Genomic DNA, 26,982 nt, shown 5'->3' with positions numbered 1-26,982 from the left:
GGCTAGGCCATTTACAGTTCTGCCTTCCACCCTTTGTATCCAGCTTCTACTGAGTCTTGAGAGCAGGCAGAGATGACACAGGGAGGGGATGGGGCCTGGGGTCTCTGTGAAGGAACATGTGTTCTGTGCAGGAATGTATGTGGTCTTCCAAAATCCCCAGTCTGTGCAGTTGGTTTGGTCTTTCTGAGTCCTGAAGAACCCTTTCTGCCAGCTTTCCTTCCAGGCCTTTTGTGTTTACATGTCAGCCCCTACTCCAGTCACTGCACAACAGCTGCTTTGTTTGCCTTGTAGTGTGTTTGAGAAATATAAGTACCGAATATTAGTCCTTATCATTCCTTCTGGACAGACAGAACAGACCAGACAAGGTGTTTGAGTGTATTCTGCTTCCATGGACCCAAGAGTAAGACCCTTGCTTGTACATATGGAGCCCATCTTAAAGACAGAAGACCCAGGAGAGAGTGTGCATTCAGGCGATGGACAAGGTGCCTCTTCGTCATTCAGCATTTGCTTGCTCTCTGTAGACCTTTCCTGCTTTCTGAGTTCTGAGGAAGTGGATTCTGGCTACTCAGTCTTCCATGATAATTTGAAGGGAATAGGCCCTCAGAGCTGTGCTTCATACTTGTTCTTTGTACTCTTAATGTAATAACTAAAACATTTTAAACTACACATGTGGCTTGTATTGTGTTTCTGTTGAACAGTACTAAGGTAGAGCATTCAGTTTTCAATGAAAATGGAACCAGTTTATGTTGAAATTGAAAAGATTAGCTATTCAGTTGCCTACACTCTTCTAAACTAGTGTGGCCCTTTCAGAGGATGGCTGTAAACTGTCTTCTCCAGGATGCACAATTGTTAACTGTGTAACTGTTGTGTAGCCGCCTAAAGAATTCTAAATGTTGACTCCTGAAGTTATTCTTCGTTGTTGACTCTCTTCAGAGCCACCTGGTGATGGTATTTCTACGAGCACTAAACATCCTCAGGCCTCCTCTGTCTGATTTACCTGGTTATTTTTGATTCACTGTAAGTGAGTGAGTCAAGTGGCTACTGAATGCCTGTGTTGTGCAGGCACTGCTAAGACACCCAGGAGCTGGCCATATCAGAGTACTGACCTGTTGGTGAGTTTTACTTGTAGAAGTAAAGCTTCTTGTGTGGACGCTCTGTAGAGGTGGTCTGTTGGGGAGTTAGTCTGCCGGTTCTCCAGGTCCCTTCCACTCTCTTTCTTCATACCTTCACTGCTGCCTCAGGTGCTGCATAATCCTCAGGAACTGACATCCTCCTCCTGTTCTCACTGTCCTGCCAGTGTGGCCAGGATGTTATATACACACAAGCTAGGCCAAATACTTGTACTGAAGTGCTGGCTTCCTTAGTGAAAGCCATTCCAAATGTTCATACTGTATTACCTTCTCAGGAGAGCCACCTGCTTCCTCCAGAATGGAGAGGCTCTGTGTGTCCCGTGCAGCTAGACTTCATCCAATCCGTAAACCCACAGCTGTCATTCAGTGGTAGTGAAGATGAGACCATGGCTGTAGAATTTTGCTAAAGACACAGAAAATAAGGATTAGTGGGCTCCTGTGCCTTCTTTCCAACTGGTTCATAGGACTTTCCAATGTAATTAAATATCAACACACATGAAGATAGCATATATTTCACCTAAATCAGAAAAATAGCTGTCTACCTCTTGCCTTAAATCAGAATTACTAATCATAGCTAGCCATAAAGTATCAATTACCTGAGCCTTCCACTCATACCTTACGCAGGGGAAACATTTCTAAATTACTCAGTCTAGTCACAGGACTTCCTAAAGAGTAAAAAAATAAAATTGTATAATGAATTTCAAATACAGATTATTCGTTTTCACTCTGGAGTCTGTGGGAATCTGGTAAGCTGGGCCTCCTGTGAAAGGGTGACAGTTACGCTTCTTTGTGTCACCATGGGACCTCCTCAAGGACATCCTCGAAACCAAGGTCCAGCACAGAACACCCTGCAGCACCCTCTCTTCCTGCCCACTTCCTGAGTTCACATCTCTTAAGGGCATGTCTGCTTTTTACTTATCCAGCAGACAGTATCCAGCCTTTCTTCAGGCGAAACCTCGTTTGCTCTGTGCTCTAATTTCCACAGCGCTCAGCAGCTTTAAATGCATATTGATGTGAGCTGTGGTCTAATCTGTAGAAGAATGTGGAAAGGATTGGGCTTCCAAGCTACATTTGAGCTAGTTGGTGCTACTTTGGATACTTACTAGAAAGCAGTAGGCAGGGACAGGAGTATAGTTGGTTCTTTCAAGTTGAAGAGGAGTACGGTTAATATCAGGGGAAGAAGACTGGCTGGCTGTATGCCACTGGAGTGTCTTGTGCTGTACAATGGCATATATACTTAACAGTCACAAAGGCAAGTGTTATTTTGAATACATAGCCCTTAGAGACTCTATGTCAGGGAATAGATGTTTGAGCGAATAATGCACACACATTGCACAGAATTTAAAAACATAAAAGAATGTTGAACAGATTTACTTATACTCCTATTCCGTTTCCTCTCACTGGCAGTCCAGTTGTCAGTTTGATTGTGTAAAAGCTGTGTTCGTAGGCAAGCGTTTGTGTCTGCTCTCCCCAGCACAGGGGCATTCTGAACAGGCTGTGACCTTCTGAGAAGAATGACTGCATCTTGGAGATCTGTTCATTCAACAGTGGAAGGACTTTCTTGTTTCTGTCCTGACTCCATCCTATCTTGCTGTGTAGGTGGTTCATGATTTTAACTAGTGTCCTTTTCTTATTTAGGCTGCTTTTACTCTGTTATACCGCTTAAATAGTACTTCCCTTTAAGCTGTGATCATAGAGGAATTATATTGTTTATATTTACTCTGAATTTTGTGCATAAACTTTGCCAGTGTTTGCTCTGGGTTCTTTATCTTGCTAACCCCCCCACCCCCTTTTACTGATTTTGGAATTAAGAGAGTATCATTTTTTTCTTTTCTTTTTTGGTTGGTCATGGGGCTTGAACTCTGGGCCTGGGTGCTGTCCCTCAGCTCTTCAGCTCAAGGTGAGTGTTCTACCATTTGAGCCACAGCACCACTTCTGGTTTAGGAGTGGTTTATTGGACATAAGAGTCTCATGGCCTTTCCTGCCCGGTCTGGCTTTGAACCATGATCCTCAGATCTCAGTCTCCTAAGTAGCTAGGATTACAGGTGTGAGCCACCGGCGCCTGGCAAGAGACTATTAATTTTTGTTGTTGCTTTGTGAGTGTGTGTGTGTGTGTGTGTGTGTGTGTAAAGGTATGTGTGTGTATTAGAATAATGTACCCTCATTTTCTATTCGTCCCAAAGATGCCCAGGCCCCAGTCTTAGAACTTGTACATATTGGAGGGCTTTGATGTGGAGAAGTGGTCCATACCGAATTGCAGGAGTATTTCAAGGAGGTTGAGTGAACCTTTCCTGACCATGGAACTGAGGACCCAGAGACGTGACTCCAGAGGCTCAGAGGAGGCAGGGATCCTGGGTGTGAAGGAAGGAGGAGGCCCTGGTGCCTCTTCAGAGCTCCTCGAAAAGAGAGCAGCATCGACGCTGTCGCTTTTGATTACTAGGCCAGTGGAATTCCTCGGACCTCCATTCACCGAGCTTTTGTATCTCCCACCTCCTGCTCCTCCTCCCTCTCCTCCCCCTCCCCCTCCCCTCCTCCTCCTCTTCCTCTTCCTCTTCCTCTTCCTTTTGGGAGACCATAGATGCTCATTCATCCTTTAGGTCTGGTCCTCCTCCTCCTCTTGTGAGACCATGCAGATGCTGTATCTTGGTTGGATTTGAGTGAGTGCTGTCACCATGTGAGCAGTTTGTGGGAGACTTAGCTGACAACTTGATTCTTAGTGTTTGTTAATAATTTCTAAGTTCTGGGATGGTGGTTGTCTCCTGAGTTTACTACACAAATGATTTAGCTTCAAAGTCATAACATTCATTGAGCACCTAACTGAGTCAGTCACAATGCTAACCACTTTACATGCGTATCCACATGTACTTCTCAGGAACTGTGATGCATAGGTATTTTGCCCCTTTTGTAGGCCAGCAAAATGAGGTGGGGGAGTTTAATCATAACTCTTAATTAGAGGGATTACCTTAGGAATCTTGGAGATGTAGCTTGTAATACGCAGAATATTGTGTATTGGTTTGCATTGATGACTGTGTGGAAAATATTTATACCAGTGTCTGAAGTTACTAATAGCAAAGCAATTTAGACTTTTCTCTGTGTGTGTGTGCGTGCATGTGTGTGCGTGTGCCTGTGTGTGTCTGTACATACTGGGGCTTGAACTTGGCTTTATGCCATTTATTAGCTTTTTACCCCCTCAAGACCTGGTGCTCTACCACTTGAGCCACTCTCCACTTCTAGCTCCTTGCTGGTTAATTGCAGGTGAGAATCTCAGATTGATCTCTGCTTGCTGGGTTCTAACCTTGATCCTCAGGTCTCAGTCTCTCTCAGCTATGATTACAGACATGGGCTGCTATTATAGGCATGAACCACTGGTTCTGGCTAGACTTATGTCTTTGTAATCAGACTCAGTCCTTCATTTCCTTACCAGTCAGATAAAGAAATGCCTACTTTGCTGGGGCCAATCCAGCAGTGTTCTTCCCGAGAAGAGCATTGCCTATTTCCTCATCTGTTGAAGTAGAATACTGATGTTAAGGCTGTGTTTCTTCCTCTCTTCTGCTGATGCTCCATCACCTTTGAAACCTGGTATCCTAAGTACAATATTTGTGGGTCATGCTTCCTCCATGGGGTGTATTCTGTTAAAACTTACATCAAGTAAGAATACTGAGCCAAGCGTGCCAGCTCATGCTTGCGATCCCAGTACTCAGGAAGCTGAAACAGGAGGATCCCAACTTCCAGGTCAACCTGGGCTGCATAGCAAGACTGTCTCAAAACAAAAGTGAACATTAGTCATCTTCTATATTCCCATTAGGTGTTACTTACACTTTTGGTCTCTACTTTCCATTTTGTTTATATATGTGACATATTAATGCCTGAAAGTTGAGTGACTAGATAATAAGTTGTCATATGGTTACCTTCTAAATAACCGTATTAGCATTTGGATAGTCATTGTTTGCTTCAAATATCTTGTGGCTAGGAAAGATATTTTGCCATTGTGAACAACTCTCAATGGAAAGAAATAGTATATAAATTCTTGCAGTACAGAACTCACCTTACAGGATTTAAGGATCTTTTATGTGTGAGGAAGCTGTTTTGTCTGTTGTAGCTAGAACTAGAGAGCAGGTAGTGTTACCTTTGTCACTTGTTTTGTTGATGGCTTTCGTAGCCTGGAGGTTTTCTTTTTTTGTTTTTGTTCTTTTGGATCCCTTTGTGGGGCCTGAACTCTGGGCCTTGGCGCTGTCCCTCAGCTCTTCAGCTCAAGGCTAGCACTCTACCACTTGAGCCACAGTGCCACTTCCGGCTTTTTTCTTTTTGCTTATGTGGTGCTGAGGAATCGAACCCAGGGCCTCATGCATGCAAGGCAAGCACTCTACCACTGAACCACCTTCCCAGCCCCTAGCTTAGAGGTTTTCTGTTATGTTTTCTATTAGTTTTCTGTCACTGGTGGGATAAATCACTACCAACCTAGTACTTTAAAATGATAGAAATTTGTATTATGATAGTTTTGCGTAAAATCAAAGTGTTGGCTAGATATATTACAGAAAGGAGAAAAAGATGAAGGAAATAATTTATTAAGAAATATTAACAATTTAGCCAGGGTGTTGTAGATGAATTGGAAATATACCCAGATCTAGGAAACTCATCTGAGGAAGAGTCAACCAATGAAAGTCAGCTTGTCTGTTTCCTGTAAGTTGGTGGTTCAGGGAAATAAATCATTGATGACATTAAATTGTGATTGAAGGTGTGCTCCATCCTCACCGAACATAGTACATACATAGCCTTAAAACTCACGTTTGAGATTAAGAATTTTTAGTCTTGAGAACAGTTTGCTCTGTAATCATGTGTAGATAGTTCCTATTATTAGATTTGTCAAGGTAACATTCGCTTTGTAGTTCAGTATAATAACAGTATCCTACAAAGTAATCATAAAATTATATTATTAGGAGAGCAAAAATCTGTGAAGTAAGCAGGTTTGCTTGTGTGGCTAAGGCCCACGGTCTAGGCCATGCATGGTGTCTGTGAAGGAAGCAGGTTTGCTTGTGTGGCTAAGGCCCACGTTCTAGGCCATGCATGGTGTCCTGCTGCTGTGCCACCACATAGTGGAGGACAAGGTGGCCTTTTGGGTTCTCTTACAAGGTCACTAACCCAACCATGTGATTTTTCTTATGAAGCCATAAGAAAAGCCATATTTCCTAAAGACTCTTACTTGGGCAGTAAGGATTTCAGTAACTTTTGACACAAACACTTGGACTGTAACAATAGATGTATGTATTCTAGAATTTTTTTTTTTAAAAGGAATGGAGCTGTGGCTCAAAGTGATAGAGCACTAGACTTGAGCAAAAGAGCTCAGGGATAGTGCCCCAGCCTTGAGTTCAAGCCCCATGACCAAAAAAAAAAATTTTTTTTTTGAATTTAAGATCAATTCCTGTTATTGCATGTAAAGTATACCTCAGTAAATTACACATACTAAAATTTTAAACCACTAGGAAGGCTCTCAGACAAGCATGGTGACAAGAACCAAGTTAAAAGATTTTAAACAAGTTAAAACACATCAGGAGGCCCCGAACTGTTCCGTAGGGCCTCAGGTGATACTCGTACCCTGAGGAGTTTAAGTTATATTCAGCACAATTTCTTAAGAGGGCAGCACAGTGTACTACTCTTAGGGCCTTATTACAAATTGTTTAAAGTGCTTAGGTGTCAGACATGTAGAACATTTAAAACATTAAACACATAGCTTAGGTTCTATGTTAAGAATCATTGTCAATACTGGGAAGTGATTTGCAAACAAAGTGAGAAATTGGCTTTTGTAAATATTTTTATTATAATAAAGGTAATATGGGGGGGTTACAGTTACCTAAGTCAGATAAAAAGTAACATTTCTTTTTGGACAGTGTTACCCCTTCCCTCACTGTCTCCCAGTTTTTCCCTCATGTCCCCACCCACAAGTTGTATCGTTCATTTTCAACATAGTGTCTAGTGAGTACCACTTTTGAATTTGAATATTGTCTAAGCCTGGGCGCTGGTGGCTCACACCTATAATCCTAGCTGCTCAGAAGACGGAGATGTGTGGATTGCAGTTCAAACCCAGCCCAGCCAGGAAAGTGTGAGATTCCTATCTTTCGTTAACTACCCAGGAAAAGGCTGAAGTGGAGCTGTGTCTCAGGTGTTAGAGCTCTACCCTTGAGCACAAAAGCTTAGTGGCAGTGCCACAGGACCTGAGTTCAAGTCTCAGGTCCGGCACCAAAAGAAGTCTGCCAAAAGAAGGTATGAAAAGATCCTGCAGGTCCATTTGTGATTGATAAACATTTGTTTTCATATATTTTATGTAAATAATTTAGGCTTCCAGTTGCTACAAGAAATAAAAAATGTGGACTATGAGCTTAAGCGCGTTTTGTTTATAATGTACCCTATGGCTTTTGTAAATTTAAATACAGCTTTGATTTGTCTGGTTATGATGCTGCAACAGATGGACATATGGACAAGTTTGATGGGGACCTACATCGTTTTGGTGCTACTCCCCTAGGTCCTTGTTCAGATCGGATGTGTGTTGCCTGTGGAGGTGATGGGCTGAAGCTAGGTTCTGACATCTTCTGTTACTAGGTCATCGTGAACGGCTAACGAAGTAAAGCCGGGTGAGGACTGTTGTGGAGGGAGGGCATAGAGGCACCAGTCTACACAGCCTTTGTTTTCTCAAGGGGGACTGGCCACGCGTCTGGTTTGTGTCTGTGAAGAGCTGACTCGAGTCTCTGCGTCTTTCCAGCAATAGTTACGCACGTGTGCGAGCTGTGGTGATGACCCGGGATGACTCAAGCGGCGGGTGGCTGCCACTCGGAGGGAGCGGGCTGAGCAGCGTCACTGTCTTCAGAGCCCCCCGTCCCGAGGAGAACGGCTGCGCCGGCCTCTTCATCCGGGGAGAGCGACTCAGGGACAAAATGGTAATGAACTACTAAGTGCTGAAAGTTGAAAGTTATGTTGACTGAGTTATCGCTGAGAATTACTTTTGCCGATGACTCTCTAGTTACCGTTTGGCAGCTGTTAAAGACAGTTTTTCTGGAGCTGATGTTAATGTACACTTGTGCCGAATGCTGCTTTTCGGTTTAGGGTAAATAAAGAAATGTGTATGACCAGTTGCACCCTGCTTCCCTTTCTCCCAATTTTCCTAAAGGACCAGAGGTTGTCAGACTAGTCTGTGATCAGATTTTGTCCATCTGTCTCTGTCTCCCTCTCTCCCTCTGTCTCTCTGTCTCTCTCTTCCCCTCCCCCCCCCTCCGATCTCAACCTCAGGAGTAGCTATGATTAAAGGCACCAGTCACTAGTGCCCAGCAGTTTCTTTGATTTTTATAAAACTATTCTCTTTCATCTTAGCCAAGTTTGAGTAATCTGTGATTTCAAATTGTTGCTTCATTTCTTTGAAATTTTTAAATTTATGAACATAAAGTTCTTAACCTTTGTTTAAGTGAAGGAAGTTTCTCATTTGTTGCATTCCTTTGTGTGAGCATGGTTTCGTTATCTCAGCATTTTCTGCTTGTGCCATGGGTTATTATACCAGCCAGGCAGACGCATCTGTGATGAGACCCTTATCTCCATTTAACCAGAAAAAAGCCGAAAGTGGAGGAGTTTCTTGATGGCAAAGTGCCAGCCTTGAGTGGAAAAGGCTAGGGGGAGAGCTTAAGGCTCTGAGTAGCCTGTGCGGGTGCGCACACACGCACGTGCCCACACACATGTGCCCCCCCCACACATACACACACACGCACTCATATTCCTGCCTGTGCAGAGAATCTCTCCATACATAATGGCTGCCCACCTCCTAACGGGAGACGATACCAGTAAAGATACCAGTAAAAATTTTTTCAGTTTATTTTTAGTTACCAACCATACTACTTTTTAGCACCATTTGCAAATGTTTAATTATTAACTACATGTAAAGGGAACTATAATAAGATACCTATTAGGTTAAAATTGTATATTTAATTTTATTCCCTCAAATTATTAGTAAAACAACAGAACAATAATGTACTTCACGACTTGTTTGGTCTGTTTTAAAGGCTTTGGGCAAACATTATGGTAATTTTATGATGAGAATTTTGCTCTGTAATTCTCAAGATAATTAGAACATATTTTAAGATTTAGTTGTTTAATGATCATAGTTTTCTTGCTTTTTTTTCTCCCTCTAAATTATGACTCCAAAATTAGTTTTAGATAAAGGAAAAATGCTGGAGTTGAAGCTTTTTTTTTTTTGTCGGTTGTGGGTCTTGAACTCTGGGCCTGGGTGCGGTCCCAGCTCTTCAACTCCAGGCGAGTGCTCTACCACTTGGGCCACAGAGCCACTTATAGTTTTCTGGTAGTTAGATCTGGCTTTGAACCGTGATCCTCATATTTCAGCCTCCTGAGTAGCTAGGATTTACAGGTGTGCATGAGCCACTAGTGCCTGGCCTTGGTGGGTTTTTTTTTTTTTTTTTTAAATCAAATGAAAGTCTTCACAATAAACCTTTGAGTCTTGGGAGTCTGAATTTATCATCCAAGCTCCTCCTCTTCCTGCCTGTGCAGAGAATCTCTCCATACATAATGGCTGCCCACCTCCTAACGGGAGACGATGTGGCACCAGCCACTGGCATTGCCATCATTTGTGGTGTTCATTGATGGTTTACCTTTATTTGATTATAAGTGTGTATGTGTATGTGTGGTATACATGTGTATACATGCACATGTGCACACGCATGCCAGTCCTAGGGCTTGAACTCAGGGCCTGAACACTGTCTTTTATAGCTTTTTGTGGTTGTTGTTCAAGGCCAATGGTCTGCCACTTGAGCCACAGCTCTATTTTGGCTCTTTGGTGGTTAATTGGAGATAAGAGTCTCACAGACTTTACTGTCTAGGATGGCTTCAAACCATGATCCTCATATCTCAGCCTCCTGAGTAGCTAGGATTACAAGTGTGGAAGAGTTTTGGGGGGAAGCAGGGAATGAGGAAATAAAATGTTTATTACCGGATTCCCCTCCCCCCTCTATTTTTCTTAGAAATATTGTGTGTAGTAGAAGTGTGCATTTTTGAAATGACAATGTGATAAACATTATGTTCACAACTTGCATGTGACCACATCTTAAATCATTTTAATGTGTGGCATTGTGAAGTAGATTAAGACTTTTGAATTAATAAATTTATTTTTTAAATACTCATTGCTATTTTTATTAGATGATTTTGATTTATGTATATTAACTTCAGCATTTGACTTTTGGCAGGTGGTTTTGGAATGTATGCTTAAAAAAGACCTCATTTATAATAAGGTCACTCCCACATTTCACCACTGGAAGATCGATGACAAGAAGTTCGGCCTCACCTTTCAAAGTCCTGCTGATGCTAGGGCTTTTGATAGAGGCATTCGGAGAGCTATAGAGGATATTTCTCAAGGTAGGAGTTTTCAAAAATACTTTTTGAAGGGCTAGGAATGTGGTTTAGTGGTAGAGTGTTTGCCTAGCCTGCACAAAGCCCTGGGTTCAATTCCTCAGTACCACATAAACAGAAAAGGCTGGAAGCGGCACTTTGGCTGAAGTGGTAGCGTGCCAGCCTTGAGCAAAAGAGGCTTAGGGACAGCGTCCAGGCCCCAAGTTCAAGCCCCAGGACTGCCAAAAATAAATAAATAAAATGTTTGAATAGTCTTACATATATAGATACATTAATATATATGCATGTTAATTAAAAACTACCTGTCTTAAATGTTGACCCACTGCAATTTTAAAAAGTCAGCCTTGGTGTTAGTGGCCAGACTTCGAAAGCTCACAGTGAGTAAAGCTAAAGTTGTGAGCTCTTAGCCCACTTTGAATTTCTCAAATCACAGTCAGTCTACACCGCTTGCATGTGTCCTCATGAAGCATCTGCCAGGAACCTGCCACTGAGTGGCTCAGAGTCTGAAGCAGAGGGAACATGAAGGAGCGCTGTCGAGTCCCAGTGAGGCGTGTGCTGTTACATCAGTCCCGCCGCCCCCGCCTCCTCTTCCTCCTCCAGGATTAGACAGAAACTTAGAATGTGCAAATTGCGTGGACACTGCCTATTCACTGACAAAACTACTTGTTCACCTGTTCCTTTATAAATCTGACCAATCCTAAGGCATCTAGAGTCTAGATGGAGGAAGTTTATTTTCAGGTAAGACAGGCCTAATGCTTATTTAGGCAAAAAGAAATAATCAATTTCTTTTTTGGGGGGCGGGGGGGTTCGGACATGGGGCCTGAACTCTGGGCCTGGGCGCTGTCCCTCAGCTCTTCAGCTCAAGGCTAGCGCTCTACCACTTGAGCCACAGCACCACTTCCCGTTTTCTGGTGGTTTATTGGAGATAGGAGTCTCACGGTCTTTCCTGCCCGGGCTGGCTTTGAACCCCGATCCTCAGGTCTCAGCCTCCTGAGTAGCTAGGATTACAGGCGTGAGCCACCAGTGCCCGGCAGAAATCACTATTTCTATAAAGGGAGAAACAGCTGAGCTTTGATTTCTTTCTAATGAAGAAAGTATGTTTATATAAGTAGCACTAACTTTATATATAAAGTAACCGAGTCAAGGTTTGTTAGCCAGGCATGGTGGTGCTTATCCTAGTATTTGGGAGATTAAGGCAGATAGATTGTGAATTTGAGGTCCACCCAGGCTCCATATGAGACCCTGTGAAGAAAGAAGGGAAGGAGGAAGGCAGCAAAGTTGAGTGAGATGCATTATGCTTTATTTTTCCAGATCGCATTTTATAGGAAAATTAAAAAATGAACAACTTGTAAAATAAATCATAGTTAAAAATGTGGAAATGCTTAGTACAAATGTTTTGATAGTACATGAAACTGCTGAATAATTTCTTTTAGCTACTTTGTTTTTTTGTTTTTATTTTTGTTGGTCGTGGGGCTTTTAGCTACTTTGTAAGCGCAGTATTTGGTAAACAAGCGGTCTTTGGTTTTTAACTTGGGAGATTTTTCACAAAATGTCACGAGGAGGAACAGTCTCTTTAGTGAGGCTCCTGTGGAGGTGTCTGGCCGGAGGCTGTGGAGGTGGAGGGACTGCCCTGCCCTGCCCCACACCAGGCATCCACACCTTCCAAAAGCTCCAAGGAAGTCCAGAAGCGGTAGAGAATTGTAGTATGCTCAAACGATTAAATTAACTTGAATTTGAAAAAAAAAATTGATAGACAAATGGACATGAATCCTAGGGGTTATGTGTATGTGTGCATACTATAATACTGGGGCTTGAAGTCAGGGCCTTGTACTCTTGCTTGACTTTTTCACTTAAGACTGGTACCACTGGGCTGGGAAGGTGGCTCAGTGGTAGAGCGCTTGCCTTGCATGCCTGAGGCCCTGGGTTCCATTTCTCAGCACCACAAGCAAAAAGAAAAAAGCCGGAAGTGGCGCTGTGGCTCAAGTGGTAGAATGTTAGCCTTGAGCTGAAGAGCTGAGGGACAGTGCCCAGGCCCAGAGGTCAGGCCTCACACCGACAAAAAAAAACCCAAAAATTGGTACCACTTACCACAGCTACACTTTAGCCTTTTTGCTGGTTAACTGGAGATAAAGTCTCTTGAATTGTCTACTTTGAACCTTGATCCTCAGATCTCAGCCTGTTGAGTAGAATTATAGATGTAAGCTACTAGCGCCTGGCTTGAATCCTAAGATTCTTGAGCAGTGGTTCTGGTATAGGAACCTTGGCTGATGCCCTGTGCCTCACTTTCACAAGATGTTGAGGAATATTAAAATCTAAGGCCTAAAATTTGTGTGCTTAACTTTGATCTGTTTCCTAGGGTGCCCACCATCGAAAAACGAAACTGAAGGGACAGAAGATGACTTACAAGTAAGTAGTGTGGCTTGAGAGGAATTTCTAAACAGGACGCATCTCGGGAAGTCATTAGGCTTCATAAATAAACAACTTGTAAACTGAGGAATTAGATTACAGGCTGAGGAGCTGCACTCTGCGGGGCAGGCCGAGGGGACGCGGCAGTGCCATTCCAGCAGCCCTCAGCTTTGCTCAGAAGGCCGAGGGACACCTCCCTCACTCCACGTGTGCTGCAGTAAAGGAGCGGCACATCTGGAACACAGCTCCAGCTACCTCTGGGGGCACTTGATGGTGCAGGGCACCACACTTCCAAGGCAGAATGAAGTTAACCCCAGGAACACCATTTCCCAGGGGGAATAAAAGGGAAGGTCACAGAAGAGGAAGGCAACATGCTGATAAGCATGTGGACACCTTTGCATTTAGTTCACTGGTGACCCACAGGCTGTATAAATCAAGGTAAACTAGTAGTTTTAGTTACCACATGATCAAAGATTTTTAAAATGCTTCTTGTCCATGCTGTGTCTATCTGAAAATGACAGATTGATGCCCTGCTGAGAAAATGCAAATTAGTATATATTTGTCTGCAAAGCAGTTGTCACCATGTATTTTTTTTTAAAAAAACCATATGGAGGGGGCTGGGAAGGTGGCTCAGTGGTAGAGCGCTTCCCTTGCATGCCTGAGGCCCTGGGTTCAATTCCTCAGCACCACATAAAAAAAGAAAGAAAAAAGCCGGAAGTGGCACTGTGGCTCAAGTGGTAGAGCGCTAGCCTTGAGCTGAAGAGCTGAGGGACAGCGCCCAGGCCCAGAGTTCAGGCCCCATGACCAGACCCCCCAAAAAAACCAAAAAACCATATGGAAACATTCACTGCCTGTTGACCTAGTGAATTTGTAGTGGTATATATCAGAGACAGAGATATTTGAAAATATTTATGTGTGGATTTGGTGTATATTTATGTGTGTATATATTATTGGATTAAAGATAAGGAACTTCATAAACTAGCTAAGAGCAGGATAACAGGGATAGTTTTAAAACATACCCCTGTTAGGCAACCATTGAAAAATGCATTGTTTACAAATGTGCTTGTCATATACTGAGCAGTACTTGTAAAACAAAAATGGTTTGGTGGTTTCCTCATAATCTGTTTCCTCCTATACACAAACATGTAAATATATAGCTATATTTTCTATATCCTTAAATACTCATATCTTTGCACTTTTTTTTTTTTTGGTCGGTCATGGGGCCTGCATGCTGGGCCTGGGCACTGTCCCTCAGCTCTTCAGCTCAAGGCATAGTGCTCTATCACTAGAACCACAGTACCACTTCTGGGTTTTTCTCCTTATGTGGTGCTGAGGAATCGAACCCAGGGCCTCATGCATCAAGGCAAGCACTCTACCACTGAGCCACCTTCCCAGCTCCTCTTTGCACTTTTTAAAATTGTTTTTGTTTCGTTTTGTTTTTGTAGTACTGGGGTTTAAATTCAGTACTTCTCAGTTTCTAGGTAGGCTGGTATTCTACTACTTGCACCAGCCCTCCAGCCCTGCTTCTTGCTCTAGTTATTTGGAGATAAGTCTAAAGAACTTCTGTCTAGACTGGCCTTACATCACAGTCATGCAGGTCTCAGCCTTTTGAGTAGCTAGGATTACAGGTGTGAGCCACCGTGCTGGATCACATTGGCAATTCTTTCAGTTGTTCTTTGGTTAAAATTCAGTTTGTAAAGAGTTTTGTATACTGTGAATAGTCACTCCTTATTTGGTAGTGTTTCATTTTGCTAGTCTTCTGGTTTGATTTTACTTAATTTTCATAAATAACAGCAGGACAAAGATACAGGATATAATTGCTTGCAAGGCTTTTCATGGAATGGGTCAGCTGACCTTATAATATCAGACAGGGAAGGGAAGAGAAGAAAGAAGACCGAGGCCAGATTTAGTGGCTTACAACCATTCTTCTAATATAGTAGAAGGATCTTTTTTTTTTGTTGGCCAGTCATGGGGCCTGAACTCTGGGCCTGGGCGCTGTCCTTCAGCTCTTCAGCTCAAGGCTAGCGCTCTACCACATGAGCCACAGTGCCACTTCTGGCTTTTTTTATGTGGTGCTAAGGAATCGAACCCAGGGCCTCATGCATGCAAGGCAAGCGCTCTACCACTGAGCTACCTTCCCATTCCAGTAGAAGGATCTTGAGTTCAAGGTCCTAAGCTACATACAACCTGGGATGCATTAGCTAGACTCCGTCTCCAAAGAATAAAACAGGAAGGAAGAAAAATCTAAGCAAACCCAGTACAGTGATGTAACCCAGTGTTTGATTGTGGTGACTTGGGTTATTCTAGTTATAGTAGGTAAATTCAGCAGTAACACTTTATTTTAAGAATCAAGCTGGGTGCCGGTGGCTCATGCCTGTAATCTTAGCTACTCAGGAGGCTGAGATCTGAGAATAGAGATTTAAAACCAGCCCGGGCAGGAAAGTCCATGAGACTCTTATCTCCAATATACCATTAGAAAACAGGAAGTGATGCTGTGGCTCAAGCAGTAGAGTGCTCGCCTTGAGCTGAAGAGCTGAGGGACAGCGCCCAGGCCCAGAGTTCAAGCACCATGACCCACCAAAAAAAAAAAAAGAATAGTGCTAAAAGCAATCTTAATAAAATGCATGAGAACTTTTGAAAACATTTACTTTGTTACTAACCATTTTAAGCATCTAAAAGCAGTGTTTTTCGGGGAGCTGTCACTGGGGTTTGAATGAGGGCTCACATACCCTCGGCAGGTGCTGCATTACTTGAGCCATGCCCTATCTCTTTCCATCTTAGTTATCTTTTAGGGTCTTGTTTTGTTGTTGTTATCGGGCTGGCCTTGTACTGAGATCTTCCTTTCTCCAAGTCCTTGTTGCTAGGATTACAGGTACATATCAACACTCCTGAAATTATTTGTTGAGATAGCTATGTGGCTTAGTGACCTTCCATTTCTTCCTAAGTTATTTTCAACATGGAAGTCAATTCTGCTTATAAAGTTAGTTTTCTGTCTTCCCTGCTGTTTTCTGTTGGCATGGTTCCCTAGTCATGTACACTTGAGCTTAGGGATTGTTATTTATGGTGTCACTGGTGATGATGTATACTTGCTAAACATTCAGGTAGGAGTGTGTGTGTGTGTGTGTGTGTGTGTGTGTGTGTGTGTGTACATGAACTCAGGGCCAGGACACTGTGTGTGTGTGTACATGAACTCAGGGCCAGGACACTGTGTGTGTGTGTGTGTGTGTCTGTGTGTGTACATGAACTCAGGGCCAGGACACTGTCTCCCAGCCTTTTGCTCAAGGCTAATGCTCTACCACTTGAGTTGCAGCTCCACTTCCAGTTTTTTTTAACTAAGAGTCTCACAGACTTTGCTGCCTAGGTTATAGACATTGATGCCCCCTTAAGTAGCTTATTTTGTTGGACTTTTTGTCTGATAAGTAATTAAAGTTGATGGTTGTTTCCATTAGGCAACTGAAGAAGACACTTGTAGTTCTCTGGTGAAAGATCACCTTTTTCCACAAGAGACGGTTGTCACCAGTGACCCCTACAGAAGCTCCAGTGTGAGACCGTCTCCCCTTGAAGACCTGAGCGCCAGGAGGGCGTACTTGCAAAGCCAAGGCAGTCAGGTGAGAAGGTGTTTCCACCAGTGGCCGCATGTGGGACTGCATACGCTAGAGGAAGGCGTTGCACCCTCTCCCCTTTGCCAAATCAAAGAAACGGCCACAGACAGCAAGGACGCTGGGAGAAAGTGATTGTCAGGGGTCGAATCCAGAGTGTGGCAACAGAGGAGGACCATGAACGCCTGTGTGGCCGCACCGCGCAGACCTTAAATTTGACTTGAAATTTTATGGTGGCAAAGCCATAAATGGGAAATGCACTTGGCAACATTTTCATCATTTAAGGGTGTATCAGGGAAAGCTAGACTTTTTTTTTTTTTAAGAAAAACACATGTCATTACCAAATTGAATCATTTAGGTACAGATGCTAAAACCTTCATGCCACACAAAGAATATAGGTAATATTCCACATTTTAGTTATCTGGTCAAAGTAGTAGATGTCATTATGGTTTGTTTTTTGTTTTTTGTATTTTCCATTGTGGGGCTTGAACTCTAGGCCTGGGTGCTGTCTCTTAGCTCATCAGATCAAGGCTAGCATTCTACCTTTTGAGTACCACTTCCAGTTTTCTAGTGGTTTTATTGGACATAAGAGTCTCGAGGCCTTTCCTGCCTGGCTGGTTTTGAACCATGATCCTCAGATCTCAGCCTCCTGAGTAGCTAGGATGACAGGCATGCGCCACCAGCACCTGCTTCCTTAGGGTTTTTTAAAAGGTGTAATTCACATATCCATACACACGTATACTGGGTAGCCCCGTCTGTGTTAGCTCTGTGATCCTCTGGTCTCAAATCCTGGAGGCCACCACACAGCACCAGGATCACCTTCTTAGAACTGACTTGGGGATCTTGCAGATGTCCTCACTATTGCATTCCAGAGCATTTTCATCACTCCCTGTATACTGCAAGTACCAGTGGCCTCACACCCGCCCACGGCCACTGAGCCACCCTGTCCATGCTCCCTCCTCTTTGTGGTTGAAGAATATTCTGTTAGCCCTGTATGGAAGGTTTTCTTCCTGATTACTACATTTCATTTATAAAATCATAGGTACTTGGATTGCTTCTACTGTCTTGGCTGCATAATACTTGGTAAATCTTAAGTGTTTAAGATCTATCTAAATTATTTCTTTCCCCGAAAAATAAAATGAGGGAGGAAATGACTCCATGCTTTTTTCTTTTTTGGGTCCAGTCGTGGGGCTTGAACTCTGGGCCTGGGCGCTGTCCCTCAGCTCTTCAGCTCAAAATAAGCACTCTACCACTTGAGCCACAGCACCACTTTTGGTTTTCTGGTGGTTAATTGCAGATGAGAGTCTCACAGACTTTCCTTCACAATCAGTAGATAGGTACTGAAGTTTTAGAATGTGCACCTCGTATGATTAAAAGTAAGAAATTCAGTATATGTCACTTAATGTAGACATTGTTTATATTTTAGATAACATTCGGCCAACCAGGACTAGATATTCAGAGCAGAAGTATGGAATATGTACAACGGCAAATATCTAAGGAATGTGGAAGCCTTAAGTCCCAGAACAGGGTAAGTAACACTGATTTGTCTTCCAATACGGAATGTAGTTCATCAACACAGAGGTGAAGATTTCCAAACATGCAATTGTCCATATAGTTGAACAATACTAGTACTCTCTCTCTCTCTCTCTCTCTATATATATATATATATATAATTTTTTTTTTTTTTTGCTGAACATAATACTTTTAAACCATGTTACTTAAACTCCATCTAACTTCTTTGTGGGCTTTGTTTTGTTTTTTGTCCAGTCCTGGGCTTGAACTCTGGGTCTGGGTGCTGTTTTTACTCCTGAGCTCCTTTTACTCTAGGCTAGCGTTCTGCCCCTTGAGCCACAGCACCACTTCCAGCTTTTTCTGTTTTCTGTGCTTAGAGATAAGCATCTCACAGACTTTCCTGCTCAGGCCAGCTTTGACCTGCACTCCTCCAATCTCAGCCTCCTGAGTAGCTGTGATTACTGCGTGAGCCAGGATTACAGGTGTGAGCTACTGGTGCCTGGCTCCATTTAACTTCTTTTTGAAGTCTGTATTTATCACTAGATATAATCGAAGGGAATGTCTATTGTTATTCATTCCTGGACTCCATCCATTTGCCCATGCCCCAGACCTGGCCTTTAAGCCCCATTCCAGTGCCACATTCATGTATTAAGGCGCCAATTATAGTGGCATTCTTCTTCTTGGCACCAAACTGTGTATTTGTCCTAATTCTCTGGAGAAACAGAACCTATAAGTTGCATAGAAAAGAGTTCTTCTATTTTAATGTTTTTGTTGTTTGTTTGCTGGTCGTGGGGCTTGAACTCAAGGCCTGGGTGGTGCTGTCCCTGAGCTCTTCAGCTCAAGGGAAGCACTCTATCACTTTGAGACACAGCACCACTACCAGTTTTCTAATGGTTAATTGGAGATAAGAGTTTCACTGAATTTACTGCCATGGCTGACTTTGAACCATCATCCTCAGCTCCTAGCCTCCTGAATAGCTAGGATTACAGGTGTGAGCCACCAGCGCCTGGCTTATTTTAATTCTTAGGAGCAGAATTTATGGACCAAAAAGTGTAGTAGACTAAAAATAAATCTGATGATCCTCCAAAAATATTTAGCTTGGAGGAATCCTTGAAGTCCATAAATGTGCTAATGTAGTAAATTAAGGATCTTTAGATAGAATTACTTTGGACTACCCAGGTGTACAAAACGTGTAATCACTCTGGTGAGAGGGGAGCAGGGTGTTGGTGTTAGGAGATGTGACTACAGAAACAAGGGGTCGGTTTGTGCAAGGAAGGAAACAGGACCCAACACGTGCAGTCCTGTCCCGAGACTGGACAAGGCAGGGGAAAGGGGTGCTCCCTGTACACGGCCTCCAGAAGAAAGCAGCTCTCTTCCACCTGGACCTGAGCCATGTGAAGCAAAAGTGTTCTTAGGAGTTGGCCGTGCCATAGCAGAGTGTAAATCCAGAATCTGCAGGGTAAGCCTTGAGCCTGGGCCTCCAGACTCATGCCCACGGGCAGAGCTCTGTCTTGTTCTGGGGTGATCACTTGGATCAGGTCCACCATGGAAGGTTCTGTGCTTCTTCTCATAGCCCTGAGCTAACATGTTAGTCTCACCCCCAAATACAAAATCATCCCAAAGACTCTGAAAAAATCACCTGAGCAGTGTCCCTCTGCCAGATAGACACGTAGAACTCACCGTCATAGTTGTCTGTGTGGATGTTTACTGGAGTTTCATCACTTTGCTTTTTAGGTTCCTTTGAAATCAATCAGACATGTCAGCTTTCAAGATGAGGATGAGATTGTGAGAATAAACCCTCGAGATATCTTAATCCGTCGGTATGCGGACTACAGGCACCCTGACATGTGGAAAAGTGACCTGGAGAGAGACGATGCCGAGGCCAATGTGCAGTTTTCTAAGCCAGACAGTAAAAAAACAGACTATCTCTACTCTTGTGGGGATGAGACTAAGTTAAATTCACTCAAAGACTCTGTGGTATTTAAGACACAGCCTTCCTCATTAAAATTTAAGAAGTCAAAGCGAAGGAAAGAGGACGGTGAGCGTTCTCGCTGCGTCTACTGCCAGGAAAGGTTTAATCATGAAGAGAACAGCAGGGGGGGCTGCCAGGATGCTCCGGATCCCGTAAAGAGATGCATCTATCAAGTCAGCTGCATGCTCTGTGCAGAGAGCATGCTATACCACTGTATGTCAGACTCGGAGGGAGATTTTTCTGACCCCTGCTCGTGTGACATGAGCGATGACAAGTTCTGCTGGCGATGGTTAGCCCTGGTAGCGCTGTCCTTCCTTGTCCCCTGTATGTGCTGCTATGTCCCTCTGAGAATGTGCCATCGCTGTGGTGAGGCGTGTGGCTGCTGTGGTGGCAAGCACAAGGCTGCTGGATGAAGCGAGCCTGGGCCCGGCTGAGCTTAAAATCTTTGTTTCCAGGAATTAGCTTACTTGGATTTGGGAAGCTTTCGGCAAGCACCATGCACACTTGCCTGGCGTCCGTGGGCCGCTCGCGGGGAAGCGGAACTCGTCGGTTCTCGGTATTTTACAGACACTGGCCGTGCCTAACTTTCCCTTTGGGCGCATGGCTTGTTTTGTTACAGGTGCAGAGTATTTGCTGAAGGAAAACATTTCTGGTTATTGGCTACTAAAAAGTCAGCATAAAATATGATCCGACTAAAAGGGATTGCTTTTTGGCATTTTTGTGTATTTATGCATTAGGTGACAGAACTTGTAAAGGTTCGAATTCATTAGGACACAAACTAAACAGTGCTAGAGACAGTTGATTTCATCTAAGAAAAGTTAACACTTGGAAATTACAAGAAGTTAAACAAGTGCAACTAAATCATTCGTTGTTTTTTGAGAGCAGGTTTATGTATAAAATAACAAATGTTTATATTTAACTAAATGTAAGGTACGAATTATTACATATTAAACTTTTCTTGCCCTTCCTAGTTCTGGAGTAGATACATATCTACTGTCACATTCCATATATTTTGAATATTTAACTCATTTAGTTAATAACATTTTTATTCCATATAAAGGATTGGATATTTTCATCATTTCTCTTTGGCTACAATTTATATTGAGTTATATCTGTACATTCTGGTAATCTAAAATCCTTAAACATATTCTCATCGCCTTGAGTGACCAACTTTTTTTTAAAGCACAGATGTAATTGTCTAATCTTCAGATGGGACGGAACACTTATTTTTATATAAAGAGACTGAATAAACAGGAAAAGGTGAGGGTGTTTTTTTTTTAGTTGTTTGGGTTTTTTTTGTGGTTTTCAACCAGCAAGTTGTTTTCTGTTTCCTCCTTCAGGAGATGCTGTGTTAGACAAGGTAGAGCGTGGGCCAGCAGTGGTCACCTGTGGGGCCGATTTCTCTCTCTGGCCTCCAGCAGCTGCTCGGCCGAGCCTGCGCACTGCTCCGCTCAACTCAGTCCTCACAGCCTACCCTAAGAAGTTTGCTCAATGATATAAATGGCATTTTCTTTTTATTTAAACTGGCCAAAAGCAAACTTAATTTGTGTTAAGATGTGTGCTAAACTATCCCAAGAAAGTATTTAATCCAACGTTGTGAATGGAATCGCCGATATATACAAATTTTATTTCTTTGGCAGAACATTTGTGTTACTGGACATTTAATTTGCAAGTAGATAGAATACGTAGTCCAACAAACCATTTCAAATATCCTGAGGTCAAATTGCCTGTTGTGTTGTTTTTTTTTTTTTTCCTTCTTCAAACTGTTACATTAAAACTCTACCCAAGTCCCAAGTAAGGGATTCTTTCAGAATATCGCCTTAGAGAGATCAAGTTGAGAGGTGTGCCTTTTTTTTAATGGCTTAAAGTTTCAGAGGTGATAGAAATGAAAATCACACTACCAATTGGAAGCTCATTTTCTATGCAGCTTTTTAAATGTCATTTAGATACCATTCAGTGTCCATACCACACTTGCTTGTGTTTGCTTCCTCCTTTTGCCCTGATCAAGAACAATGTATATAACACTATCTGTCTGTAAAATACTTTTTTTTAAGAAAGCGTTTATATTTATATGACAGCTTGAACTGACAACATTGTGTATATAGATCATCTTGGAGTATTATTTCACATTGAAAAGAAGAAAAATATATTGATAACTATAGATGTTATGAAGAAGAGGTTATTTCTAGTTTTGTATTAAAAATCAATTGGATGAACTAAATCCCAAACAGGACACATCGTAGCAGCAGTTTTATGTCTTATTTTTACTGTTTATATATTTGAACGCTGCTACACCCAGTGATTTTCATTCCTGAAGTTTTCAACTAAAAGTTGGTGTCCTAGAATAGACTGTAAACTTTCAAAATTCCTCTTCATTGGTGAGACGGAAATACCGGTTTTCCTTGTGAATGAATATCCATAGTTGTAAGTGGAAGTTTATGATTCAGATTGGAACAAGTTGTGAATAACTAAGAGAAAAGCTTGCTGGCCGTGTGGGGAAATCCTGCGGGAGGAGCTGTGTAGACACTTTGAGGAGAACAAAGCTAATCGTTTCTTCTATCAAGCACTAATCAATATAGTGCACTCCTGGTTCTGTACTGTACTTTATATAAAACATATATGCTTTAATATTTTAATGTTTGTGCATTAATATTTTCAATTTGTTTAACCACTGTGCTGCTAAGATTTCTGCTGTCCCATTCCCATTTTTTTTCCTTTACAATTTAAAATGACTTTCTTCATTAAAAACTACGGTGATGAAAATTTTTATTTCACCTTGGATCTTGATCTTTAACATACCCGATTTTCACATCAGCCTAGAAAACTAACTGATGATATAATGTATGAATCTGCCCATGGAACTTTTCTCTTGAGTAAAAGAGAAATCCTAAGAGAAAACAAATGGAAAGCTGAGCTCTCTGCGTCTTGGATGTGTGTATACTAGATTCAGGGACATTTTCTCCTTTGTACAGATTTGGCACTGCCATTTGGCGCTTCCTCAAGACTTTTCTGTCGGAATCTTTTGTAAGCAAAGGGATCAAAAAATAAAACAGTGAAAGTACAAGTGAAAATTGAAAATGAAGTCATCTGACTGGCACCAAGGAGCGTGCCACAGGGGTGTGGCTGAGAATTGATCTTTCCGGGAGGTTTTCCCCTGCTCCTGCTGTCCGGGGGCATTGTTTGACTTGGGGAGGAAACGCACATGGGGCCCCAGCACCCCCTACTGGTCAGCTTGGGGGAGCAGGGCCGGGAGGTGGCCTGGCATGGGGGGTGGGGGTGGGGGTGTTCCCCCACCGGGCCCAGAGTTCCGGGAGGGTGGGGTCCCTCCTCCCAGGAAGGCTTAAAGCAAGTGGAAAAGCTTTCCTCTTTGGCATCTTGGTGGTGGCTGAAAGATTTTAAGCACTTTTTTCTTACACATCCTGTTCTAGAACATTTATTGATACTTGGAACTGGCAATCAAACCTAATGAGTATGTTGAGGCATTTTTTACAGAGCAAAAGCCATTACCAAAATGGTATATACTTACTTTTCTTCCCATTGCCAGTCAGGGAGATTTAAAATAAAAAAAACAACAACACACAGACACTCGTGTCTTATCACGAAAACTTTTAAGAGTTGTGTATGTTTCTGAGATGGTGGGGTGGGACCTGGGATTTAAAGGGTAAAACTTGAAACTACCTATTTTCATTGGTTGTTCAGCAGTGCCTAAAATGAGCTTTTACAGTAATGCAAATGCACTTTGACCTCGCGGGTTCAGTGCCATCTTGGGTAAGTCCTGTATTCTATTCTTCCTCCCTGATGAGTGTATCCAGTCTCCAGAGTGCAGGAAAGCACACACTCTCCTCTGGACAGATAAAGAACTTTAAGGATGTCTTTCTCATGCTGAAATTTAAGTTTTCTGATTACACTTTGAAAAATGTGTGTTTAAGATTAGTTTTTCATTGTTGCAAAGGTACGTCCTGCACATGATGCAACAGTTTCTACATAAAAATTGTGAACACTTCAGTTACCTGAAAAGAACAGATTCTTACTTCTCTACTCTTCTAAGTATAAGGGGAAAGCACTAGAAATTTGCATTATTGCTGTACTTTTAAGTCTGTCAATCACCTTAAGGTGTTTTATGGTGAACCATTTTTAAGAGTTGTCTTCCTTTTTTTTAAGAGACACTATGGGAAGTGATTTATATAAACCAAAAGTAGCAGCAAGTGCTTTACCATAGTTTGCCTAGCAGCCAAGTGGTTATAAAGACTCGCATATGCTTTGGTACACTGAAAATAGTAGCCATGTTCCTGGGAGCTTACATTGCATAAGTTGTGAGTTTGGAGGTTTTTCAAGAACTTGGAAAGCCTTTGTATTACAGATGTGCACGTGGAAACGTGTGTGGTGGCGTCCGCTTTCTGTTCCCTCCACTCGAAAGTGCCTCGTTTGTACATTACTCTGTGAAAAGCCTGATGCTTGCTTTCTAATGAGCAGTGAGAAATTGTTTAACTCATGTCATGTATCCTATAGTTAACCAGCTTGATAGTACTGAGTATATAATGTAAATACGCATATAGAAATTTGTAACTGTTTTTGTTACACCATATCCATGTAATTGGACATATCAGACGGTATCATAAGAATTTGTTTTAATGATTTTACTGCCCTGGAATTACCTGATTAAACCTATCATGAAACATAAAAGGACTTTTTCTTCCTTTTTTAGAATATGTCAAGGTATTGCATGAAGATGATTACTGGGGGAGGGCATGGCAATGGGAATGGACACCTTTAAACAAAAATCCCTGTGGAAGCCGGGCGCCGGTGGCTCACGCCTGTCACCCTAGCTATTGAGGAGGCTGAGATCTGAGGACCACGGTTCAAAGCCAGCCCGGGCGGGAAAGTCCGTGAGACTCTTATCTCCAATAAACCACCAGAAAACCAGAAGCGGTAGTGCTCTCGCCTTGAGCTGAAGAGCGCAGGGACAGCAGCCAGGCCCAGAGTTCAAGCCCCACGACCAACAACAACAACAAAAAATCCCTGTCTGCTGCTTCCTTGTTGGATCCAGATTTTTTTTTCTTTTTAGTTTGTTACTCAGTAACATGCTTATTGGTTTGTAAACGTGGGTAAGTCTAGATTCATTAGCTCTCTTAGACATGTGGCAAATGTTCCACCCAAGGCTGCTGCTGCTGTCGCTGTATGTGTGTGATAAAATCGCTGGTATTTACAAACATGAAAAATGATAAAACAGGTCAAAAGTCATAGTGTACATCTCAGTATCCAGATAATGGATTACTACATTACACTTGCATTAATTTGGGAAATCAAATACTTAACGTTACCATGAATTAAGAAATTACTGAGTTAAGAGATAGAGTCACTTATTTGCAGGTTTTCAGAGAGTTGCTTTCTGTTCTATCAAGTTGATACCTAGAGGTGAGCTCTGCTTGGCCATTACTATAGTGCTGCTCTGCCCAGAATGTTCTTAAAGAAACCTCAGTTGCTCTACCTAGTGTGAAAGGTGGGGTCGTTTCCTCTTCACTGCTCCAAAATGGCGGGTGTAGAGAGATCCCTGAAGTAGCAGTTCAGGACAATGTAATAAATATAAGGTTGCCTTTTTTTTTTTTTTTTTTTTGGTCAGTCATCAGACTTCCACTCAGGGCCTGGGCACTTGTCCCTCTTCATTTTGGTTGTGCATTTTATTCTTGATCACAGATCTGTGGCCGTCAGCAAATTAGGTTGAGCTGACGGTTTTCCTGAGCAGGGCTTCTACCCGTGCTTATCTCAGTAAAAGGAAAGAGAGCATTGAAAATGTGGCTCATGCTTGTAATCCTAGCTACTCAGGCTGAGATCTGAGGCTCGTGGTTCAAAGCCAGCCTAGGCAAGAAAGCCTATGAAACTTCTCCAATTAACCACCAAAAGCCGGAAGTGGGGCTGTGGCTCAAAGTGATAGAGCGCTATCCTGCAGCAAAAAGTCAGGGACAGCCCCCAGGCTCCAAGTTCAAGGCCCAGAACAGGCACCAAAAAAAAAAAGTGTCCACTCCAGAGCTGCCCTGACTTGGACATTCTCATCCTATCATGTATATTTCGTTGGATTTTTGGTGGTTAATTGGAAATAAGAGTCTCACAGACTTCTGCCCAGCCTGGCTTAACTGTGATCCTCAGCTCTCAGCCCCTGAGTAGCTGGCACCCCATGTATATTTCATGTATGTATTTGGAATACCTTCATCATCCACACTCTTTAGGCATTTATATCTGTTGTATGTGGGGTTTTCTTCATTGTTAATTGTTTTCCTGATGGCTTAATAGGCCATAGATCTTGGCATTGTGGAAATACTCAAAGTTCTCACCTACAGTGTGGGATAGGATTGCAGGTGTGAGCCACTGGTGCCTGGCGCCTTGTGGCTTGTGTACACCAAGCTGTTAAGGACTGTTTTCGATAGGGTTGGCCTTACTCCTGTCCTATTTCACTGACACACTCGCTTATCCTACGCTGGGAAGACTGACTCTCCGTCATGCCACACTGATGAAACCCAAATGATCGTGGCCACCAGTTTGTCTCTTATTTCCATTCCTAAGCCTTGTCTAGGAAGAAAAGAAAACGGTCCCAACATAGTTTGAAGAGTTTTAGGTTTTTCCAGTTGGAGGATTGAATCCATTTGGTACTTGGGGTTGAAATGGGCCACGTGGGAGAGGAATTCCTTGAAATCACCTGTGTTCTGCTTTATGGACGTGTGGGGCCTGAACTCCTCAGCTCTTCAGCTCAAGGCTAGCGCTCTACCACTTGAGCCACAGCACCACTTCCGGCTTTTTTCTTTTTGCTTATGCGGTGCTGAGGAATCGAACCCAGGGCCTCAGGCATGCAAGGCAAGCGCTCTACCACTGAGCCACCTTCCCAGCCCCAAAAAGTCCTCGCTATCAAGTGCAGGGCGCATGCGCTGGTCGGGCGGCCGCGGGTCCATCCGCAGCCCCATCCGCAGCCCCAGCG

General features: G+C 42.8%; 1 protein-coding gene across 2 annotated transcripts in view; it reads left to right on the top strand.

Moving 5' to 3' along the window:
- Positions 1-7,890: 7,890 nt before the first annotated feature.
- Spred1 (sprouty-related, EVH1 domain containing 1) overlaps positions 7,891-26,982 on the top strand; it is a 32,354-nt gene continuing 13,262 nt past the window's right edge. Inside the window, exons 1-6 of one of the 2 annotated variants that reach the window (XM_013010166.1) lie at positions 7,891-8,059; positions 10,364-10,532; positions 12,883-12,932; positions 16,382-16,540; positions 17,958-18,059; positions 19,778-21,248. In XM_013010166.1, the coding sequence (XP_012865620.1) occupies positions 7,916-8,059; positions 10,364-10,532; positions 12,883-12,932; positions 16,382-16,540; positions 17,958-18,059; positions 19,778-20,428 (1,275 nt within the window). In that variant the 5' untranslated portion in view covers positions 7,891-7,915 and the 3' untranslated portion in view covers positions 20,429-21,248. Of the gene's footprint in view, positions 8,060-10,363; positions 10,533-12,882; positions 12,933-16,381; positions 16,541-17,957; positions 18,060-19,777; positions 21,249-26,982 lie in introns of those variants that run through there. The other variant, XR_001174802.1, reaches the window with a different exon arrangement.

Source organism: Dipodomys ordii, unplaced genomic scaffold, assembly GCF_000151885.1.
Source record: "Dipodomys ordii isolate 6190 unplaced genomic scaffold, Dord_2.0 Scaffold11, whole genome shotgun sequence".
Lineage (NCBI taxonomy): Eukaryota > Metazoa > Chordata > Mammalia > Rodentia > Heteromyidae > Dipodomys > Dipodomys ordii.
Note: the sequence above shows the minus strand (reverse complement) of the source record. Positions and strands in the feature narration are given on the sequence as shown.